The sequence below is a fragment of the Siphateles boraxobius genome, unplaced genomic scaffold, assembly GCF_051911475.1.
Source record: "Siphateles boraxobius isolate OS27281-9 unplaced genomic scaffold, OSU_SipBor_1 8, whole genome shotgun sequence".
Taxonomy (NCBI): domain Eukaryota; kingdom Metazoa; phylum Chordata; class Actinopteri; order Cypriniformes; family Leuciscidae; genus Siphateles; species Siphateles boraxobius.
In genome coordinates, this window is record NW_027509208.1 from 12262239 (window position 1) to 12284714 (window position 22476).

The 22476-nt window shown below is 36.5% G+C and overlaps 2 protein-coding genes across 2 annotated transcripts in view; one reads left to right on the forward strand and one right to left on the reverse strand.

Moving 5' to 3' along the window:
- The window catches only part of nmu (neuromedin U), a 367892-nt gene that overhangs the window by 275558 nt on the left and 69858 nt on the right, over positions 1-22476 (reverse strand). The window lies entirely within an intron of this gene.
- syne2a (spectrin repeat containing, nuclear envelope 2a) overlaps positions 1-22476 on the forward strand; it is a 103949-nt gene that overhangs the window by 70711 nt on the left and 10762 nt on the right. The window contains exons 70-89 of the mRNA XM_077219692.1: positions 388-567; positions 658-813; positions 948-1103; positions 2161-2331; positions 2547-2665; positions 2959-3163; positions 4668-4850; positions 4970-5083; positions 5181-5335; positions 5658-5805; positions 7052-7146; positions 8318-8549; positions 8669-8863; positions 11422-11547; positions 12476-12631; positions 15020-15181; positions 18131-18297; positions 19585-19747; positions 20078-20265; positions 22221-22371. Of these exons, the coding sequence (XP_077075807.1) occupies positions 388-567; positions 658-813; positions 948-1103; positions 2161-2331; positions 2547-2665; positions 2959-3163; positions 4668-4850; positions 4970-5083; positions 5181-5335; positions 5658-5805; positions 7052-7146; positions 8318-8549; positions 8669-8863; positions 11422-11547; positions 12476-12631; positions 15020-15181; positions 18131-18297; positions 19585-19747; positions 20078-20265; positions 22221-22371 (3222 nt within the window). The remainder of the gene's footprint in view (positions 1-387; positions 568-657; positions 814-947; positions 1104-2160; positions 2332-2546; positions 2666-2958; positions 3164-4667; positions 4851-4969; positions 5084-5180; positions 5336-5657; positions 5806-7051; positions 7147-8317; positions 8550-8668; positions 8864-11421; positions 11548-12475; positions 12632-15019; positions 15182-18130; positions 18298-19584; positions 19748-20077; positions 20266-22220; positions 22372-22476) is intronic.

Genomic DNA, 22476 nt, shown 5'->3' on the forward strand with positions numbered 1-22476 from the left:
TATTGTATATTGTCATCTGTATATTGCTCATATATGTTAATTGTAATCGTATATTGTCTTTATGTTAATTGTATTCTGCGCTGTCTAGAGCACGCTCTTAAGAATTTCACTCGCTACGGCACATGTGTTGTTAGTGATGTGACAATAAAAGGATTCAGATTCAGATTCAGACACTTGCAGCTTCAGCAATCAATCTAAAATTCTGATTGGATATTTTTTTCAGGATACTTTCATGAATGGAAAGTTAAAAATAACAGCCTTTATTTGAAAAATAAATATTTTGTAACATTATAAATGTCTTAACTGTCACTTTTTGATCACCCAGCTACAGAAATGAATTATGTAGGAAACTCTGACATGTATTATATTCGATTTTTTACATATTAGGATATTAAGGCTGAAGTAAGCAGTCACCAGTCGTGTGTTGACTTTCTGAACCACCAGTCTGTGGAGGGGGCGGGGTCAGTGAACGAACCCACCAATCGCAGTGAGCGCATCCTCTTTTCTGAGCGACTGGGTGCTCTCAATCTGAGTTGGCTTGTTCTACAGGCCAAGATTGACAGTCAGGTGAGTGCAGACATACAACAAATGCTGTAGAAACCTGTATAACTTGCCAAAACCATCATATTTGAAACGTGATGTGTTTTCTGTCTCCAGATACACAGTGTTGAGGACCAGTGCAAGGTCTGCACAGATAAAGAAAAGCGATTGTGCTGTATGCACAGCTGGATCTCTCAACGTATGGAATGGGTGAGAAACAGCGGGAGACCAGAGAGCTTCTTGCAGATTGAGCAAACATTACAGGAGTGTGAGGTGAGACTCTTATCTCACAATAAGCTAGAAGATGTTATGCTGCAGATGTTGTTTGTGGGTAGAGAGTGAAATAACTTGCTTTTGAGAAAGGGGAGTGAGAGATATCAGGAAACTCTGACACTGCTTCATTCCAGGAGACAGAGGAAAGGCTGCAGGTTAAGTCCTCTGAGCTGAAGGGTTTGGGTGCTCTTCACCTGTTCGGGCAGCAGGATGGTGATCATCCTGGAGATCAAGCATTCTCCAAGAAGGTGAATTCAGCCATCCAAGACTGCCAAGCTTTGAGTCAACAGGCAAGTTCTCACACCCTGGAATGCATCAGTAAATGTGTGCACATTGGCCATATACCTTTCGAAAGTTTGGGGCCAGTAAGATTTATAAAATAATAATAATAATTACTACTTGCATTCAACAGGGATGCATTAAATTGATCTGTATGTCATCATTTCCAAAAAAAAAAATTTAGAAGCACAACTGTTTTCAACATTGATTAAAAAAGGTTTCTTGAGCAGCAAATCGGCATATTAGAATGATTTTAAAGAATCATGTGACACTGAAAACTGGAGTAATGATGCTGAAAATTCAGCTTTGCCATCATAAATGACATTTTTAAGTAAATTGTAATATTTTGGTATATTTTTGATAAACTAAATGCAGTCTAGATGAGCATAAGAGACTTTTCCCTCAAAAAAACATTTAAAACAATTCAAAATGTTAGTTACCCAACACTTTTGAACAGTATATACTGCAGCTACAAATGTTAGTGACCCAACACTTTTGAAACAGTATATACTGCAGCTACATTTTACACCATGTATGTTTAAAGGGAGCATAAAATACTCCTGTAAATGTTCAATGTAAATCTCCTTAAGTATGTGGTATTTATTTATAATTTTATTTATTTTATAAAAAATATATTTTAATATTTTCTTTTTTTCTTTTATATTATAATATTTTATCAGTAACACTAATGGCACTTTTTGCATCCATGTGTCTCGTTTACAGAGATGCCAGAAATGTTGCGAAATCACTGTGCCAAACACTGCATGATCAGGAGAGACTTCTGTATTCTGTACAAACACAGAATAAAACAATGATTCACTCGCTCGTTTAAATGCGGTTGTCCCCCCAAATTTTTGCTGTGTACATGTTTTTTTCCCCACTTTGTTCGGTTACTCAGGGTTACTACAGTTGTTAAGAAGCATAATACTTTCCTCATAAATATAAGAATTCTATTGATTTGTGTTTTATAACAACTTCAAATGAGTCATCAAACGTCAGAGTTCATTCATTATTTTTGATTGGCCAAAGAAATGTTTTTTCTAGCTGCATGTGTGTTTTTTTTCTTAGTTAAATGCTCTCAGGCTAGATTTGCAGCCAATCAAGGATAAGTGGGCTCACTTTGAATCTGAAATGAGTGCAGCAGAACTGCAAACAACCAGGGTGGCCTACAGACTGGAGCTGTGCAGAGTTCCTGTCTTCTCATCTGAGCAGAACCGAATTCATGTGGAACATCTGCAAGTGAGTAAATGCAGTCTGACAAAATAATTCAGTTGGAAAAATACTGTACAGTAAATGTTGTACTTATAAATCGTGAAGTTAACATTATAAACGTTAATGTTAAACTTTATTCTCCCAACATGGGAATAAAAATAATATTAATATTCAACATTGCCATCAGTGTTACAGGAGCTTTGTTATTTGTAGAATATGATATCATGCATGCTTACTAACAGGAACTTGAAAGGGAGCTGAACCAATCAGTGACCTGGAACAACTTAACTGACTTAAGAGACAAACTCAAGCCTTGCGCATCTAAACTGCTGTCCGATCATCTCGAGAAGGAGAGAACTCGGTAAGCAATTTTACTTTCCAGTCAGTCACCTTTATATTCGCCGTTTAATCTTCTATTGCACTTTAAAATGGCACCAAATTGGCAATATTGTCAACATATTTTTTTTCCCAGAAGCTGTATAAATTATCAGATGAGTCTGTTCATTTGATGGTTTAGTTCAATAATGAATCATGCAAACAAACAGATTCACTAAAAGGAATTGTGATGAAAAGAGAGGACAGAACATGTTTGATTATTAGGTTGTGTTAGTCTTGCTCTATGTGGGTATTAATGTCTGTTTTGTTTGTTTTTAGACAACTATTAGTGATTGAGGATGCGCATGCTGATTTACTAAAGGCCCAGAATGAATTGCGGCTCTGGCTGGAATACGAGCGTCTCACAGGAGAGTGCTGTGTTCTTCTAAATCAGCACTGGAATAGGCTTGAAGAGCTAATGAGTTCTTCAGACAGAGAAGAAAACACAGTAGAGTTTCTTAACAGCAGGATGCAGAGCATCAGTGTGAGTAATTTATAGAATCTAGGCCCCTTTCACACTGCTTCCCATTCGGATTGTATCTGGATATTCTTTAGCTGGAAAGGATTTACAAATTCATTCCATACACATATCCAGTGTAATCAGAGAGAGATGCTGTATAATCGCACTTACCACCCCCCCCCCCCCCAAAAAAATGCATGCTAATGTCAGGTGAGAGCCAACTGCATACAAGAAATCAAGCGAAATACAAAAGGTTAGTTACAAAACACAGTAAGTACACAGGTTAATGGCCAACAAAAGGGGAGGAAACAACAACCCTTATATAAGTACAAAAATACTGGTTTGGGTTCAAGAAAATAACATGTTTTGCAAAGTAAGTGAAAAACAAATCTGAAAAAAAAGAAAAAAATTCACCAATTTAAGCATGTGCTTGTTAAGTGCTAAATTGTTGAGTCCTGCAGATGAGTCTGCGGTACTTCAGTTTAGTTGTGGAACATTGAGATCTGAGCTGGAGCTTTTTTCAGTGGACTAAAAATACCAATGAGGTCTGCGCTACTCTTACCAAAAATGTTTAACACATAAGAACATTGAATTATGTATCAGTTCTTTATTTATCAGTTCTTATTTCATTCTTATTTAATCATTGGTGTTCTGTTTTTTTTTTGTTTTTGTATGTTTTTTGTTACAGTGAAATAATAACAAATAATATTTAATATATTTATTAGTAATACATATTTTTTTACATAATTTATTGTCTGAACAAAAAAAATGTGTGGATATAAAATTAAATTAAATAAAAGGAAGGATGAAGAAATGCAAAACACACTGAAGCTATCAAAAGCACATCAGTATGTTTCTGTGAAATGATCTATCCAGAGCCCTAATGTTGTGTTTTTGTTTTCATGACATGAATTTCACTCACTGTCTGCATATACTCTTCAATTAAATCTTTCTCAAGTTATTTAATTGTATTTTTTTAGTAGATGCCAGAAGTTCTTGTAATAAAAAAAATCCTAACCTCTACCAATTCCATCTTAACTCCCAAAAATAGTTCAAGTGGCCTCCTATATAAGTCGTCAAGTCAAAAATGTATTTCTTTAGCACAGTTAAAAGCAACGGAGTTGAACCAAAGTGCTATACAATAAAATGTTGAAGTTACATATAAAAATAAAAACATTAAAGGAAAATGTGCAGCGTACAAAATATTCTTGAGGATATATTTCACTCCAGTCTTCAGTGTCACATGGTCCTTTAGAAATCATTCTGATATGCTGATGTACTGCTAAAATATCTTTGTGGAAATAATATTGAGTAGAACATTTTAAAAGAACAGCATTTATTTAAAATCATTTTATTTTAATGTTTAAAATGTTTTTACTGTCACTTTATACTGCCATTTAATACTTTCTGAATAAACGTATTAGAAATCTTACTAACACCAACATTTTGAAAGCTAGTTTAATCATTAAGATAACACATTTATGAGATGACAAATTATCTCATGTCCTGTGTGGCTCGTCTTTCTCAGACTTTGGAGAAAGACATGGCGGCCTTACAAAGCAGTGTGGGAAAAGTCCTGGAGGCCTCAAAGCTTCTCATTTGGCAGATGAAACCCCAGTCAGTTTCTCTAATCAAATCAGAAACCAGGTTGCTATCACGTGACCATGTGCATCTTGGTAAGGCGCTTTCTGAGATTGGGGCACACGTTCAGGTGAGACAAGTTTAGATCTTTTAAATTACTATATACAAAATTACGTAAAAGTAATCTGATTGATCTGCACACCGATGGCAAACATGATGGCAAAGTGTTGTGCTGTTCTCGGTCCGTAGGAGGAGCTAGAGGAGCACTGCTGTTTCAGCACTGATTTGAAATCAATGGAGCAAAAACTTAAAAACTTTGAAAGCATTATGAACTCTGCCACTATAAGCATGGAAAGATTAAAGGTGAATCTGTGGCATTTCTTGAGGTTATTTTCATTAATTTTCTTTTCATCCCCCTCTTTGTGTTAAAATGTTTTTCTTTTTATTTCCTGTTTGAAAGATGGTTCTGTTAGATCTGAGTGGGCTGAACCCTAACCTTGCTGCTCTGAATGAAAAGAAACTCAGACTCTCCTTAAGCTCTATAGAGGAAGAGAGGTTGCAGACCCTCAACACAGAGTGGGTTCAGGTCTTCTCTCAGGCTACAGATAGACACAGGCAAGTGAAACTTCACTGCACTAATGCCATTCAGTTCTCAAACATTTTGGTTTAGCCCTGAAATATACAAAAAAAATGCTTTATGCATCTACCAATATGGACATTACATCATATTAAAGGGCTAGTTTACCTACACGTGCAAATTCTGTCATTTTCCTCGTCTTAGGGTTGTTTCAAACCCTTGGTTGAATTTTTGAGGGTGAATTTTCATGTTTGGGTGAACTATTACTTTTTTCCCTAAACAAACACCCTAACATTAGCTGTAGCTAAACTGTCTCAGCCCTTGTGTCTGGTGAATGCCAATGCACATCTCTATCTGTAGGAAGATGAATGGAGAGGTACTGCGTGCTCAGAACTTCCAACAGAAGTGCCAGTGCTGGATGGAGCTCCTGGACAAAATCGAGGCTGGTTTATCCAATCAGACGTCTGGAAACTATGCTACTGTAAGAGAGCAGCTAGCTGTGCATCAGGTAATGAGCATACAGTTAAATCCATTAGAAAATTATGTTCTATTATTCAGTTTCATTATGCTAATACTGTTGCTTTACAATGACCATCTAAACATGCACAACATATTCCATTTAATCCATATTGTTGAAGGTCTTTATTTGGGGGAACATTACTTTTCAGAGTTTTTGGTCAGTAAGATTTTTGAGGTCAGTAAGAACATTAGCATAAATTAGTGAGCTATTGGTGCATTTTTCCTTTTTTGGGGGGATGATCAGGATGCATTCAATTGATAAAAAATTACAGTAAGGACATTTAAAATGTTTTTGAGAATGTACTATTCATCAAAAAATCCTGAAAAATATGCATAACAGTTTCCACACACACATTATGCGGTGTATAACTGTTACCATATAACCATATAACTGTTTTTAACACTGTTAATAATAAGAAATGTTTCTTGACACCAAATCAGCATATTAGAATGATTTTTGAAGAACCATGTGACACTGAAGACTGAAGTAATGCTGAAAATTCAGCTTTGCCATCACAGGAATAAATGACATTTTAAATATGTCTAACATTGAAAACAGTTATTTTAGATTGTAATAATATTTCAAAATATCACTTTTTACTGTATACTTTTTATCAAATAAATGCAGCCTCTGTGAACATAAGGGACTTTTATCAAAGACATAAAGAAGTCTTACCGACCCCAAACTTTTGAACGGTAGTGTATGCTGCTGGGATATTCCTGTATACATAGCAATCTGGTTTGTTTTTCTGCTACTGCTTGAATTTTTTTATTTTTATTATTTCAATCACAATCAAACACACAGAATTTCCATTTCTATCACATATCTTGCACTTAGACATGTGTTCATATAGATGAATATTCCATTGCAGTGGACATTCCAAATAAGGAGTTTACATGATAAAGAATTTATGAAAGCAAATGCTAATGATTTGTAGAAACCAGAATGTTGACCCTTATCATTTTATATCATTTGAGATGGTGTTCACATGACACATACATAATTAGAATTTGACCATATTCAGATTAACATTGAAATATTGTTATATTCTGATTAATATTGGAATATTGTTAAACACAGTCAATATTGAATGTTATTTACTTGGCTTTTTTTTTTTACTTCATTCATTTTTTTTTTTTTTTATGAGAGCAGCAGGAACCAATTGTAATAGAGTACTGTTTGAAAATGGTTGTACAGAGCTGATCAACTCATATATTAGTAATACATTTTCCAGAGGCTGAAAGTGGAGGTCGTCATCAGCCAGCAGCTACAGGATGCCATGATCAATGAGGCTTTACACTTCCTGGAGAGCAGTCAGAATGAGGACAGGTAAGCTTTTATAGCACTGCACTGAATAATTTATTCCCTACTATAAAAAAATCAGTAACTCAGAATTTTCTTACTAACCTCCAGTGTGGGACTCTGCCATGGATAAGAAATCAAAGAATGTGGTGTAATAATTTGTTCTGAACTGGATGTCACCTGATGAGTAATTTAAACCAAGGTTCTCCAGCTGTTTTTCTTTTTTCTTTTTCTTTATTCCACGGCCTTCAGCTGGGGTCATAACTCTCTGAGTTATGTGGTGTGGAAGAGCTCCTTTGAGCTCAGCAATGGAACAAGCTGGCTCGCACTCAGGAAATGAAACTGCATGTGCTATCAGCATGAAATAATTTCTCTTTTCAGCCGATAAGTGCTGCTTCATATGAAACTCGTGGACAGTTGCATTCAAGATGTTTTTCAGGTCTGGTTTTTGATTGCAAGAACAAATGTCATGTAGAGAGGCACATAAATGTGGTTCATTCGGTTTTCAGATGAATGGCAAAGCTAATGGCCAGTGGAATTGCAGTTAGTTTTATGATATTATCATCTTCGTTATGTGTTGCTCATCTGTTGTAACATCTATGGTCTCTTTTCAAAAATGATGCTCTGTTAAAACCATAAATTTTAGGGTTATTTCACTCATAAATGTCAATTTTGTCATCTATTGCTCACTTTCATGTTGTTCCAAATACATACGACTTTCATTTATCTTCGAAACACAAATGAAGATAATTTTAATGAAACCTGAGAGTCCAACCCACAAAACTTTCACAGTTCAAAAGAGACTGCAAAAGTTATCCATATGAATCCCACCATTCAATCCAAGTCTTATGATGAGACATGATTTCTTTATATTATGATCGATTCATACGATTTAACTTTACAATGTTTTTATGAACTTTTTGAAGCATCAATTTTTTGGATGAATGGACTTTCAATGGAGCGACAGAAACCTCTCTGGTTTCATTGAAATTGAAAATATATTCAATTGTGTTTTGAAGACCAAAAAAGAAATGTATTTGAAACCACATGAGGGTGAGTAGTTGATGACAGAATGTTAACCTTTAAGTGAACTAAACCCTTTTAACCCAAGTAAATGTTCTTCACTAGCCTATGATAACTTGTGGCTCGATTTAACTTTAGCAAATCTTGAAAATTTGACAAATTCAACTGTGAGCAGGAGTGATCTGAACTTGAGGCTTACCCAGCTAAAGACACGTTGGCAGGGGATACAGCAGAGGCTCCAGCAGCGTGGGGAACATCTGAAGGGGCTTATGGGACATTGGCAGCTCTATGAGGCAGGCTCGAGGAAACTTTCAAAGTTAATCAGACACATCGAAGAACTTCTGCCACCAGCAGGACTGGCGCTGTGCAGCTTACAGCAGCTCCAGTGCTCTATAAAGGACTTTGAGGTAAGATAATTTAGTGATGAGACTTTGTCTTTCCAACTGCATACATTGAATGCCAGTTCGGATGCAGACAGCTTCTGAATATCATATACTGTATATCTTACATGCTCTGTTTCCCACAGTGGACTGAGGAGCAACTACAGCTTCATGAAGAACTCTATAGCCAGACTGTGGTAGCAGGCAGACAGATCCTTCCCTTAACAGATGCACATACGCAGACATGCCTGCAGTCTGAACTGGATGCCCTCATGGAGACGTGGGAGCGAAGCTGTGGCCTTGTGGAGAAAAGAAAGGCTCTTGCAGACACCATAACTCATGTATGTAATGTGACCCAATTCTCACATCTCCCAGACCGTTTTATAGGGGTGGAATTGGCAGTTCACAATCACTGAATGATTGTGAAGATCACTTTGATCTGCTGTTGATGAATTATGACAATGTTTACTTCATGTTTATATCATACTTGCAAACTCGTGAAGAGGCAAATTTCAGTTTCATTCAGCACGTCTGCCGTTTTTGTTTAGACCAAAGATTGACCCATGTTTTAATGCGCAGTGTTGTAAATGTTAACCGGTGGATCGATAAGAAGGTAATGTGCATTTAAAAATTGTAAAATAAAGCATCTAGAATATTATATATATAATCATATTTTGAAATAAATGTATATAATAATTTATCATTTTGACACCCTTTTCTTAAAAATGGTTTAAAGGCTGAAATATGAGGTTTGTAATTTTATAAAACTTGTTTTTGTCAAAACTTGTATTATTTGAGTTCTATAGTTGTTTAAATCACCATTTTTTACAGTAATTTTATGGTTTAATACCAATACGGTATTAATTTTTATTTTTGCAGGCCTTAAAAAAGGTCTTAAAGCCTTACACACCCAGGTGTGTAGAACGCAACTTGAAACTCTGCGTTTCCCGCCTAGGATTGGACAATATAGTCTATATCGATATACTGTACATTGATGTTGCGAACAAATCTCAAAAAATAATGAATGACACAGAGCGAGCTGGTACTGGATAAGTGCACGATCCCAGTTGTGTTAAACATGAGACTTGCTTTATATTAATCGCTTGAAGCTAAATCAGAACTTGAGAAATTTCAAACTAAATGGCCCTAATGACCGTGTTGTTTAATGGGTTTGAGATGCATTTTCCATTGTTGTATACTTACCTGGTAATAATTATCCTGACAGCAAGTTTGCAAACTTCAATAAACGAGTGCCGGTGTGTGCATGCACATAAAATAGACGGAGGTGTTTAGAATGGGACTGCGATGATTTTAATCTGCTTTTAAAATATCTTGCTAACATATTTAGCATCCCAAAGTGTACGTACTTCGGTTCAAATCACTTCCCCAACTACAATAGCACCCTAACCTGTTTAATAAACATAAAAAAAGTTTAGCTTTTTTCCCTGCCGTACCAAAAACATACCAAACTGTTACTGTACCGTTACACCCCGAGTGTCTTTACTACAGTAGCTGTGATGTGAAAGTTTCCATTGACAAATAATTTGTCTGTCCAGACTAAAAGACAAATTCACAATATATCGGTACCAATGATTCACATTACAGTATGTAGAAATTTACCTTGTTTTTTGTTGTTGTTTTACTTAAATATTGGTAATTGATATTTTAATTTTAATGTATGGGTATTTAGTTTTTTTGGATTGTTGCTTTAATCTTTTTTTCGTGCGACTTTTTGGTAAAACAGGAAACTGTTTTGAATGTTTTTGACTGTCCAAGGGTCAAATGTCACTAGAATGTCAAACAAAAATTAGCCTGCTAATTAAAACATAAACATAACACAGACTTGGATCAATCTGATTAGTGCTGACACCCTTGTCTTGTTGAATTCTTTTTTTAATTTTTTTATGGACAGAGCAAAGTTATCATGGGGGTCTTAGCCGTAATTGACCTACATACCCTACTGAGCGTTTCACGAACAAAATGCTTCATTTTGAGGATGAGAGATCAGACATTATCTCGCCATAATCCATAAACGAGGCAGCTGGGCCATATCACACAGAACGTGAAAACCACGTCTACTAAGCCACTGTGCAGTTCGGTGTCTGCATGGATCATCTGTCATTGTTCACAAACAATCCCATAATGCTCTAAGACCTGAAGTAGAATTGCTATTAAATTTTACTTCATTTTAAAAACCACAATAATGGAAGATCGTGAAGGCTTCAAAACATAATGCATTGCAGTAACAGTTGTACAAACAACATACATTTTCATGTGGACTGTTGATTACAGGTGAACATGCAGATGACTGTAATCCTTTCTGCTTTATTAGCACCCTGGAGAACTGGGAAGAAATAACTTTGACATTCCCCATATGTAAATTAGTTTACAGTGTTCACCGGGAAGCAGTGGGGTGGACATGTTCAGACATTATACTGTATATTACACCAGAGTCACACCCACTCATAACCAACTCTGATTGGCTCATCTCTTTTGGAAAGATGACATCATTGTTTTGACTGTCAAAAGGGAGAGGGGTTTAGAGAGTGATGTGGGTAGAAGTGTGTGTATGTGTGCATGTGCTCACAATAGACAGGGGGATGGTGTATCCCCCATGTGAAAGGGAAATCCCTCTTCACTGATCTGAGATCTGATATGAGATAAAACAGTGGCAGACAGACACAAAGTACAAGCACACCAGTGACTCTCATAATCAACATGGTAAAACAACTCATAAACAGTAATTTTAAATTCTAGGATCAACATACGAGACGAGTCGAAATTATTAAACTGACATGTCGCACATACTGTTTGTAAAGCTTAAGATTGTAAATCTAAAATAATATGATTTTGTACACATCTTCCGCAGTGATTAAGATATTTTGCTGTTTCTTTGCAGAACTGGAAGCTCTGTGAAACTGGACTGGCTGATTGTGCTCTCAAACTGGAAGAGATAAAAGCAAGATTAAAGAGTCCACTGCCAGAGAAGCTAGAAGATCTAAAAACACATGAGACACTCACTAAGGTAATGTATGCATCTGACAGTGATAACAGTGAACTCCTAAACATTTAGGGATTTAGGATGTTTGACCATATTAATAAACTGGGGGGTTTATTAGGCTAGTTTGAGATGGTATTGTACAGATGCTCAGATCTTCTTCATCAGATCATCTCAAGTAATGCAGGTTTTACATAAAGTTAATAAAGTGAAAGGGGGACAAACCAAATACTAAGACATTCTGAAATTCATATACATTACCGTTCAAAAGTTTGGGGTTTGTAAATGTTTTAAATGTTTCTTAGTGTATATTTTAATATACACCTTGCTTTCACCAATTGCTATGTAATATGTAATTAAACTACATAGTGTATATATCTGTATATATATATATATATATATATATATATATATATATATATATATATATATATATATATCACTGTATATACTGTGAACAGATCATTTTGGCATCGCTGTCGTCTGATTTTAGTATATCTTTGTCGTGTAAACAATAACCCTCAAAGTACTTTAATCTCTTGTATTTTAATACACTGAATCTATTTCCAAGGTCTTTTTTAAAGAAAAAAACACCTGTTGATATAATCATGTTGCTTTAGAAATGTGTTAATAACCATCTTCTGAGACTGATTTGATTTCTTGTTGATTAAGCTCTGATTGTCTTTTAATGGAGATGGGTGAAACTGACAAACAAAAGAAAATAAGTGTCCTTAACATGTTTGGCCTTTACCCCATCACCCCTTTCCATGCTGTTCTGGGTGCTCTGCCCTGCCCCCCACTCCCCCTCCCACCTCCCCTCTCCGCCTCCAACCCTCCCCCGTCCCATCCAGCGGGCCTTAATCCCGTGCGCTAATGACAGGGACAGAGAGAGAGGGCTAGGGTTAGTGTGCGGGAGAGGAGGGGAGTTTAACTTGTTGGTTGCCGTGTTATGCAGGAATACGAGGACTCGCTGCAGATTTGGGCTGGAGGACTGAAAGAGCTGAGCACCATGAAGGCAGACGTGTCCCAGTACGTGCTGCCCGGGGACACTGCGCTTCTTCAGGGACAGGTGGAAGAGCTTCACAGCCTATGGGAAGAACTGTGCTTGAAGGTGAGTGAGTGTTTGAGTTTGAGAGGAGAGAAAGAGAAAGAGAGTAGGGGGGAAAGAGAAGCTGTTGTCCAGGCAGCATTGAAAGGCACACAATGATTCACCCCTGGAAGTGGGGGGAACTTCACAGAACCGCATGGCACAAAAAAAGAGAGGGAAAATAAGAATGTACATGAATTGATCTAGATTTATATTAATGATAAAGGTTTTCTCATCAGAAGGAGCCACAAGATGTCCAGAACACATAAATGTTTCTGACCTGAAAAATAGCACAAGAAAATGTGTTTCACCTGTTTCATTTGCTCAACCACATTTGCTCAAAACATTCTGTGAAACACTTTAGGAGAAAATTTTAATCATAAGTTTTTTCCATGCAATTACAAATAGGAGTGGAAGCACATTCAAGCTTCAAAGGGACACAAAATCAGCATAAAAGTATCATGAAAGTAGTTTATACAGTATGACTCATGCACTATATCAGTTTCAGAATATTATATTCGTCCATTGGGATGTTACCACTAACATTAAGCTATTAAGAGTCGATCTCAGTCTGGTTCATGAACAAATCTTTCAGACCAAATACATTTTGTGAACTAAATCAATAAGTACACTTCTGTAAAATTTTTTGTGTGCAAATGATGCCTTAAATGAATACCTTTTACACAAACAAAGCTATCGTATGACTTCAGAAGACTTGAAATATAGCACTAGGGTCACATGGACTAATTTTTGGGGGCTTGACAGCTCCAGTCCTCCTTTAATTTCATTATATTGAAATATTATTAGCCAGGATAGTCCTCAGAAATTGACATTTTCTGCTCCACAGAAGAACGAAAGTGATTCGGGTTTGGTAAATTATGAGTTTTCACTTCTTGTTGACTGATCCCTTTAACATCATTACAAAGTATTAACTATAATTACATGAGTTAAGCTCTTGTAATGATGGTTGTAAAATAAAATAATACTCCTGTGTAGTGCACATCTATTCTAACGCACACGTCAATACGCATTACTTATGTAGCTCACTTTTGAAGGGGTTTTTTCCCTGGCTGATTGAGGACTTTTTTTTCGAGATTATCTGTCTAGCGCAGGTGCCCAGCCTGCCGTTATGAAGTAAAGTAGCTGAATGGCCCGCTGACATTTGAATGGAGTTGCTCTTGTAACTGTAAACAGCCTGAGCAATTAAGAACAGAAAGGCCACATTTAGGACAGATCATTGCATGGCCTATATCCAACCCTGGGACTTCTCACCACAGAAGGCAGGGAGCCTTGTTTAATGAAGCATTTAATGAACCGTTTTTCAGTTTGTAGAGTTGCTGTTTGAGTTTTCAGTCATGTTTTTTTTAAACTCTGGCCGGAAGCCAGGACAGAGCCAACGAGGTCAGTCTACGTGTTCGTCAGTGTCTGTTGCCAACAGGTTGCAGGTGGAAACATTCCCTGAAATTAGTGACAGATGGAAAAGCTAGACCTTGCTTTTTTTATCTGGAAGGACTTTTATTTGCCGTTGCATATGTTTGTAGCAAGTCGCTTAGGTTTGTGAGCCTAAGGAAATCCATGAATTATATGTTTGACAACACGGGCTTGAATAGAAGTAGCTAATTTATCTCACTGTCCTTGTCATTTCTTTTAACCTAATGATTAATATTTGAATTTAGAAGGAAAACTCATCACTTTCTCTTATAGTTCAAAGTGTAGCATTAATGGTTATAATGTATAGTGTAATGTATAGGAAATATACATGTATAGGACAATGTATAGTCTTCACTGACCAATGTAGCATCGAAAATGCTTTCTTGCTTTTTAAAAGGCTGCTTGTAAGCCATGGCGATCTAGGAATAACACAAGCAAAAGAAGAACTACAAAGCGCTGCCCTTGTCCTCTAGTGTGTCTTGGTGTTAGTACATACTAATAGACTAGACCCTTACTGACAGAAAGCAGTAAAAGCTAGAGGGCCTTTGCTGTACTCTTTGCCTAACAGTCCTGTAATCAATCTCACAGCATGAGATGAGTTTTTTTTTTTTTGTTAAGAACCTTTCAGATGGACAGCTTTTAAAGAATACATTCATAGTTGTAACCTTACACCTTTGTACTGAGTTGTTTTGAAGTCTTTACTCACACATGAATTAGGGTAGTGAACCGGTCTATCATTTCGAGAGCACATTACAAAATTCAATGAGGACAAAGAGTGCAAGTTCTTCTGAACTCTCTCTAGAGTTTAAGAGTGGGCCATGTGCTCTCAGAGATGTTTTGTTTCGAAACTAAATAAATTGTTGTCATTAACAGTGTAGAAATCTGGGACTTTCAAACATTTCTTTACTAACTGTAAGAAAATGTTATTTTAGGCTGCATTTTTGTCATACTGAAGCATTTTAACCTTCCTCTTGTGTATAGGTGTCACTACGCAAACAGGAAATAGCTGATCGCCTGAACGCCTGGATCATCTTCAATGATAAAAACAAGGAGCTCTGTGATTGGCTGACACAGATGGAGAAAAAAGTGGCACACAGGGTTGAAAACCTTAGTATTGAGGAAATGGTGGAGAAACTTAAAAAGGTAGAGATGATTTCCTGTCATTGATTTTATTACCTTAAAGTGATGAAAATTCATTATAAGTTTTAAGGCATTATTTACTTTTTATTATTTATTTACACTAGGGCTGCACGATATTGAAGTAAAATGTGATATGCAATACAATAATGCTGAAAGTGTGTAAAATAAACTTAAATTATTATCTTTAAAATATATTTAAATTGATGTAACCTACATATGCGTTTGACATTATTTTTGAGACAAGAAAACATCCCTACAACTTCTGAAAGTGAACAGCAGTGTTTTACTGTAAGTGTCATTTTTACATCAGTGTAAACCACTGGGTTTAGGGTTTCAGGTAGGCCTACATTAGGTTTATTTAACAACAGAAACTGAATAATCAAATGTAAAAATAAAACACTGCTTAGTTTTCACTGTATGTATTAAATATATATACTGATTCTTATTAAAGCTACAAAAGTTATTCAGCTAAGAGTAGTGAGTGATTTTCTCAAGCCGTTACGATATGCATATTGTGATATATACATTTGCAATATTTCGAGAATTTCTATATATTGTGCAGCCTAATTTACACCTTTTTGTTCTAAACCCAAAGATGTTTAAATGTTTTTGTAAGAAGTATCTCATGCTCACCCAGGCTGCATTTGTTTTTTTTGTTTTTTTAAATACAGTAAATTATTATGATTATTATTGTTGATTATTACAGGAATATTAGTATAATTGGCAAAGTTGAATTTTCAGCAGCTATTATTACTAATATGATCATTAGGTGCTCAAGAAACATTTGTTATTATTATTATTCTTTGATGGATAGAAAGTTCTTTTGTAATGTAATCAATGTAATGCATCCCTGCTGAATAAAAGTATTAAATTCTAAAAAAATATCTAGCTACCCCAAACTTTTGAACGATAGTGTACTTTTTTCGTGCAACACAAAAGTCGAATAGTGAAAATTCTGATAAATATTCTGTATAAAGAAGATTGAGGAAGTCATATTAAGCACGTATTTGTCCTTTTTGAAGCTTAGAAGCTCCAGAGCCCAATCATTGTAACTGCATTGAAAAGGGCATACAAGACATAATTTCTCCTTTTGTGTTCAGCAGAAAGAAATAGTCTTACGGGTTTGGAACGAGGGTGAATGAGGACAGAATTTTCATTTTTGTTTGTACTTTCCCTTGAAATCAATGTAATTGCTATATGTTAATATGTAAAATTGCTTGGCAATTTGTTTTTTTGTGGTTATATAACCTCAAAAGCTGAAACATGGATCTGTTTCTATGTGCCTTTGTCATGGTGAGTTTCTGTTGTACATTTGTAAGGAGCTTAAATAGGTCAGTAATATGGTATTATATGCTATATGCTATTTAGAGTATCTATGAAGGATTAAAACGGTCTCAAATGAACAGCACGCTTTAAGCGTTCCCAAGGGAGGCCCCAGAGATTTTACATTTCACGGAGGCTATTTTATCCACTCACATACTGTAGCATTTGTTCATTTTCACTGAAATATGTTACAAATGTACATTATTTAAAAAACACTAAAGATTAGTGCTAATCTAGCTTACTGCATGTAATATAAAACTGAGGGCAGAGTTCTGTACCGCATAACTGTTGGTTCATTTGTTTACCTCTTTGTTCATACACAACAAAGGCCTTATATGTGCAGTTTCTCTCTCACCATCAAACAGTGCCACGTCAAGCACTCTGCAGTCATTAGCGCATAGTTTACCATTGAGGTTTTCAGAAAGGTGGCCATTGTCTCTTTCTAGTGCAGTTACTGATGATGTATTTTGTATCAGTGAGATACTATAATTATAATAGTTTTCGAAATTTTTGGCATCTGTCTAAAAATGTCTATAAAGTTTTTTGTAAATTTTTATTTTATGTTTAGTTATTTTAGTACATCGAGTTAAACTAAATGAGAAATGTTTCCTAGGCAACAAGCTGATATAAGATACTCTTCAGTTAACATCTAATTTATTTCAAATAATTTTTTAATGAAGTTAATGTGAGAATTTTCATGTATTAATCACTTTTTTATTGCTAATGTGTGAACTGCTTATAACGAAACTTAAAAAACAAAACCTTCCCGACTTCCTAGATTACATGTGAAAGACTCGGGATGTTTTTTCCAAGGAAAATCAAGAGGATGTGATGTTTATGCGCGCTCCCGAGAGCCTCTCTTCCGTACTGACACATTAAACGAATGCTTGTACAATGTTCAGGATAATATGCCGAAAGAGATATTCTGTAGTCAATGTGTCATGCAAAGAAAAGAGATTCATTCAAAAAAAAAAATCTCGCATAACCAGATCTATATAGTTTCAAATATACTTTATAATCATAAGTCGACATGATGCTGGTAAATTGCAGAGCTGGTGCAAACATATCCACATTTTTCTTTCTGCTGCTTTCTCACAGCTGTCATTTTTGTTGTGTGTTTATTATTATGATATTAAGAGGAAAGTACATTTACAAAAAAAAAACAGAGAGAGAGAGAGAGAGAACTTTGCCGTGAGTTTTTCAGGGCATTGAATCACATTCCGTCTCTTGTGAGTACAAGCTGTAAGTTGCTAGCTGCAGTTCACTTAACAGCCACCGGTGTCGCTAATAAAAAGGGTTTCTGAATTCTACATATAGCGTACATTATATAATTGGTGATGACAACTAGACGCCTTCTGATCAAAGTGAGCCAGGCCGGACTCTAAACAAACAGGTGAACCTTTAAAAGCAGTGGAGAAAGTGAAAAGGATTTGGGCGGCTGAGGGGGGTCAGTGTGAATAATTGTTCCTCTCTTTTAAAGAGGTCCCATGCTGAGAGAAGGAATATAGTTTTGACAGTTGTCAGACCCATCCAGAGACAAAGTGCAGTTAGTGGGTTTTGTTTGGGATGGATGTGTTAATGACTAAAGCACATGAAAGACCAGTGCTAATTGTGTACCTCTCACTTCAGGACTGCATGGAGGAGATTAACCTCTTCAGCGAGAACAAGAGCCACCTCAAACAGCTGGGCGAGCAGCTCCTATTGGCCAGCGACAAGGCTAAGGAGGCAGAGATCCACGGGGCCTTTAGCGATGTCAACGACCGCTGGCAGCACCTGTTCGACCACATTGAGACCAGGTGAGCAAAAAACAATTGAGCCACACTGAGCTGTGTTGGGGAAAAAATGGTTTGGCTAATATTCGCTACTTAAATCAATTTCTTTAATTTCAGCGTGGTGTTTGCTATTGCTCAATTGATTAATGGCTGGTCGTTGTATCTGCCATTGATCAAAGCTCTTTGTTTGTTTGTCATGGATAAAATGTTGGGAACCACTGATCTACAGAACCAGTAAAATGCTCTATATATGCACAGACCTGAGACCAACATTAAATGCATACGGAATGGGATCTGTGCTTAAACAACAAATTACGTGAAATGAATCTTGATGACTGGGAAAAAAACATATTTCCTTTTGTAATGCATCCAAAAAAGGAAAGGAAAAAAAGTATTAAGAAACTGAAATAAATTAAATGAAAGCTTTATATATAGTTCATATATAGATATAATAATTGTTTGTGACGTCAACAACCTCTTATGTAATTGATCAGTCCTGCGGTGTGACGTGCTCTGAAGCAGCCAGATGGTGCTAATACTGGAAGGAAGGGGGAATTAACATAGCCCTCACTAGTGTCGTTTGCTTCGGCTTTGCCATATGGCATCTTCAGGCTTCTGTAGTCTGTTCTAGTCCCTCTGTATGGCTCAGATTGGGTGGAGGGGATTGTGGGGGGGCAATGGTCTGTCACCTCATATTAGCTATTATGAACAGGGGCACAATGGGGCTAAATGGACAGTATGTACTCAGGCACGCTATAATCACAGCCGGCCATCTGCAGGTATGGCTGTTCAGACAGTTTGAGAGGTCACGCGGTCACTCAAACAGCGTAACCAGAAGCTTCACACTGTCACACTTAAATGGTTCTTTCTAATCCCTCTGAGGCAAACAACCTTTGTCTGTGTTTCACGGTGATCTGACCTGGGGTTATCAGGCCTTTTTCTAGTCATGTTTTGCGCCAAATGGAGCACGCTGAACTTTGACATAATTGTATTTCTAGGTTCCTGCCAAACTACACAGTCTCAGATACCAAAGAAAACATTTATTTGACTGATTTATAATAGGGTTAGTACTTTTTCTCATTAAAAGAATATTGCACACAATGTTTGTTATCACAGAAAATATATATTTTTTAATCTACTGGAGAGATTATGTTTATCTATTAGATTATGGGAGATTATGGTTTTGGACACAATCAAGTTTTCATCAAAACGTTCAATTTTGTTTATGGTATTACAACTTTTTCCAAAATGATCTTTTTATAAATGCTTTTGGATTCTAAATGAATTTGCTGCTACCTCTATCTCTCTCAGGGTGAAAAAGCTGACAGAAACCCTGGTGACAGTACAGCAGTTGGATAAGAACACAAATAACCTTCGCTCTTGGCTCACTCGCATTGAGGCTGAGCTGGCCAAACCCATTCACTACAGTATCTGCCATAGTGATGAGATCCAGAAGAGACTGGCAGAGCAACAGGTCAGCAAATCAAGAGATTTTACAAATATATAATACAAGATCCTGGTTCAATCAGTAGACATAGTATCCAAATATCCTTAAACAGTGCATCTTTCAATATTTTTTTTATTATATACGTTGTTGTTTTTTCGTGGTGCCGATGTCAACAGAGCACAACACTTAGAAACAACTATTAATCATAAATACCAACAAGGCTTGTTTTCAGATCATATAGATTATTGAATGTGAATTTTGTCTTGTGGGACTGGCAGATTGTTGTTTATTATTAAACACATTTTTATATTAAATGCATAAACAGGTGAACAATTTTAAACATATGTGCGTGTTTAGGACCTGCAGCGTGACATTGAACTGCACACTGAAAGGGTGGCGTCTGTGCTCACCCTGTGTGACGCGCTTCTGCACGATGAGGACGCCTGCAGCAGCGATGGAGAGAATGACTCCATCCAGCACACCACGCAGCGCTTGGACCAGCGCTGGAGAAATATCTGCTCCATGTCTCTGGAAAGGAGGCTGAGGTACAGTATGGCCATTTACCCAGATGACTCTAAACTCAAACACACCATGACTGCTTACCAGGGGCGGAGCGGGGGGGTGGCTAATTGGGCTTAAGCCCCGAATGGTTTGTCAAAAGCCCCGAATCTTTTAGGTTTTTTAAAATAACTTCAACTTTGTTTAATTTCCTCTCAGAATTTCTGATGGAGCGGCAAAAAATTAAACAATGTGCGTGGTGGCGGACGGTAATGCATCGCGCATCACTCAGCTTGTTTGCCAACTGCCAATAAAAACTAACGAAGAAGAATATAAATTAATCTTCTTCGCCGTTGTCATCAGGGGTTGGCCGCTTGCGGGCTGTTGTATGTTTAAACCGGCGTCGTAGCGAGCTTACTGGCTAACCGGCTGAAGTTATTATGGACATCATAAAGTTTTTTTATACGGAACACTAACAGTAAACCTCACCGGCCGGAGAGAGATTCAGAAGCAGCGTCAGACGAACCGCGGACAAGTGTTACATGTGAATCTGCTGTTGTAGGCCTAACACTTGAGTTAAGTGATGACAACAATTCCAAGTACAGATGCATCAATATCGTCAATAAGTTATTTTTCCCCCCATACTTTAATTTAAAAAGTAAATCTTTAATATATTCTAGATTCATTACATAAAAAGTTAAATATTTCAAGCCTTTTATTGTTTTAATCATGATGATGGGCTTACAGCTCATGGAAATCAAAACTCCAGTACGCCTATCTCAAAATGTATTAGAATTTTAGAACAAAGAATTTTTTAAACGACCTGACAAGATCTCTAATCAGCTAATCAACTCAAAACACCTGCAAAGGTTTCCTGAGAATTCAATCTGTCAGTTTTGTTCTGGTGGTGCAGCAGAATGACCTTTTCCATAATATTACATTTTTTTGAGATGCGCCTGTAATAATGTAATAAACATATTAGTATTTACATAATTAAAGGAATTGTTATGGTGAACAGTGATAATGAATAAATGGTAGCAGCAGAGTATTGCTAATTAAATGAATATCACTGTCCACAATTTTATATGTAAGCTTTTTGGGCAACGCATCATTAATTTACTGTAACATATTGCACAATATCATCAATATTTAATGCAGCAATTCTGAACAAAAAGTATACATATTTAATAATAAGACACAGGTCTTTGGAACTTTTATTGCACACATGAGACTTAAATCATTCTCAGCGAGTTATGGTGGCGTTTTGGCCCCAGTCTAAAAGGGCTGCTATATAAGTTTTACACGCCACCAGATACCACTGTGTTTTACCTATTTAGGCAAACTTAAAAATAGTCAGATAATGGTTGCCTCTTTTTAGTTGCCAGGGGTGAAAATGAGTCATCCTTAACATTTTTGGTGTTTTGGATTCACTACAGCTGGAGAACAATTACATACAAAATAGGTTGTAGGCTCTACTCTGTGATTTTTTTTTTTTTTACTGAGTAGGCCTAACTATCATAATTTTCCCAGGTAGTGTATAGATTTTTAGGCTTTCTAATATCTCAAACAGCCTGAAAAATAGTGCATTTAGCTGACGTAAATGGGGAAAAAATCTCCAAGGGAGTATGCCCCTGCCTGGACCCCCCCTAGGTTTGGGCTAAGCCCTGAATGTTTACATCGTCTGGCTCCGCCCCTGCTGCTTACAGATATTTAGTCAATCTGTTGCATCCCTTTATGGGAAGGAAATCTCAGTTCACTCTCGATCCAGATTACGACACTGCTTTCTGATTCACCTGGGTCTGGGATATCCTGATTCCTGGGATCATGGGTCTGATTCAGTCTGGGATAGCTGTAAATGTTCTATTGGCTTGATAAAAGTTGTTCTTTTTAATAAATATATATATATATATATATATATATATATATAAAAATAATATATATATTTGTTTAGCGTAAATATAAATTTAAATACATGACTACTTGTTTTTAATCACTTTTGCAGGATTGAGGAGACTTGGAGACTGTGGTGTAAATTTCGTGAGGATTATTCTTCATTCGAGGACTGGTTGAACGCAGCTGAGCGCTCCATTGCTGAACCCAATTCATCAGACGTCCTGTACACTGACGCCAAAGAGGAACTCCAGAAATATGAGGTTTGATTCCAACAAAATGCTTAACTTAGAGCCTTTGAATAGTTGTGCTACAGGACCATTATATACAATATATACATCATTTAGTGAATGTCAAATGTTTAATCC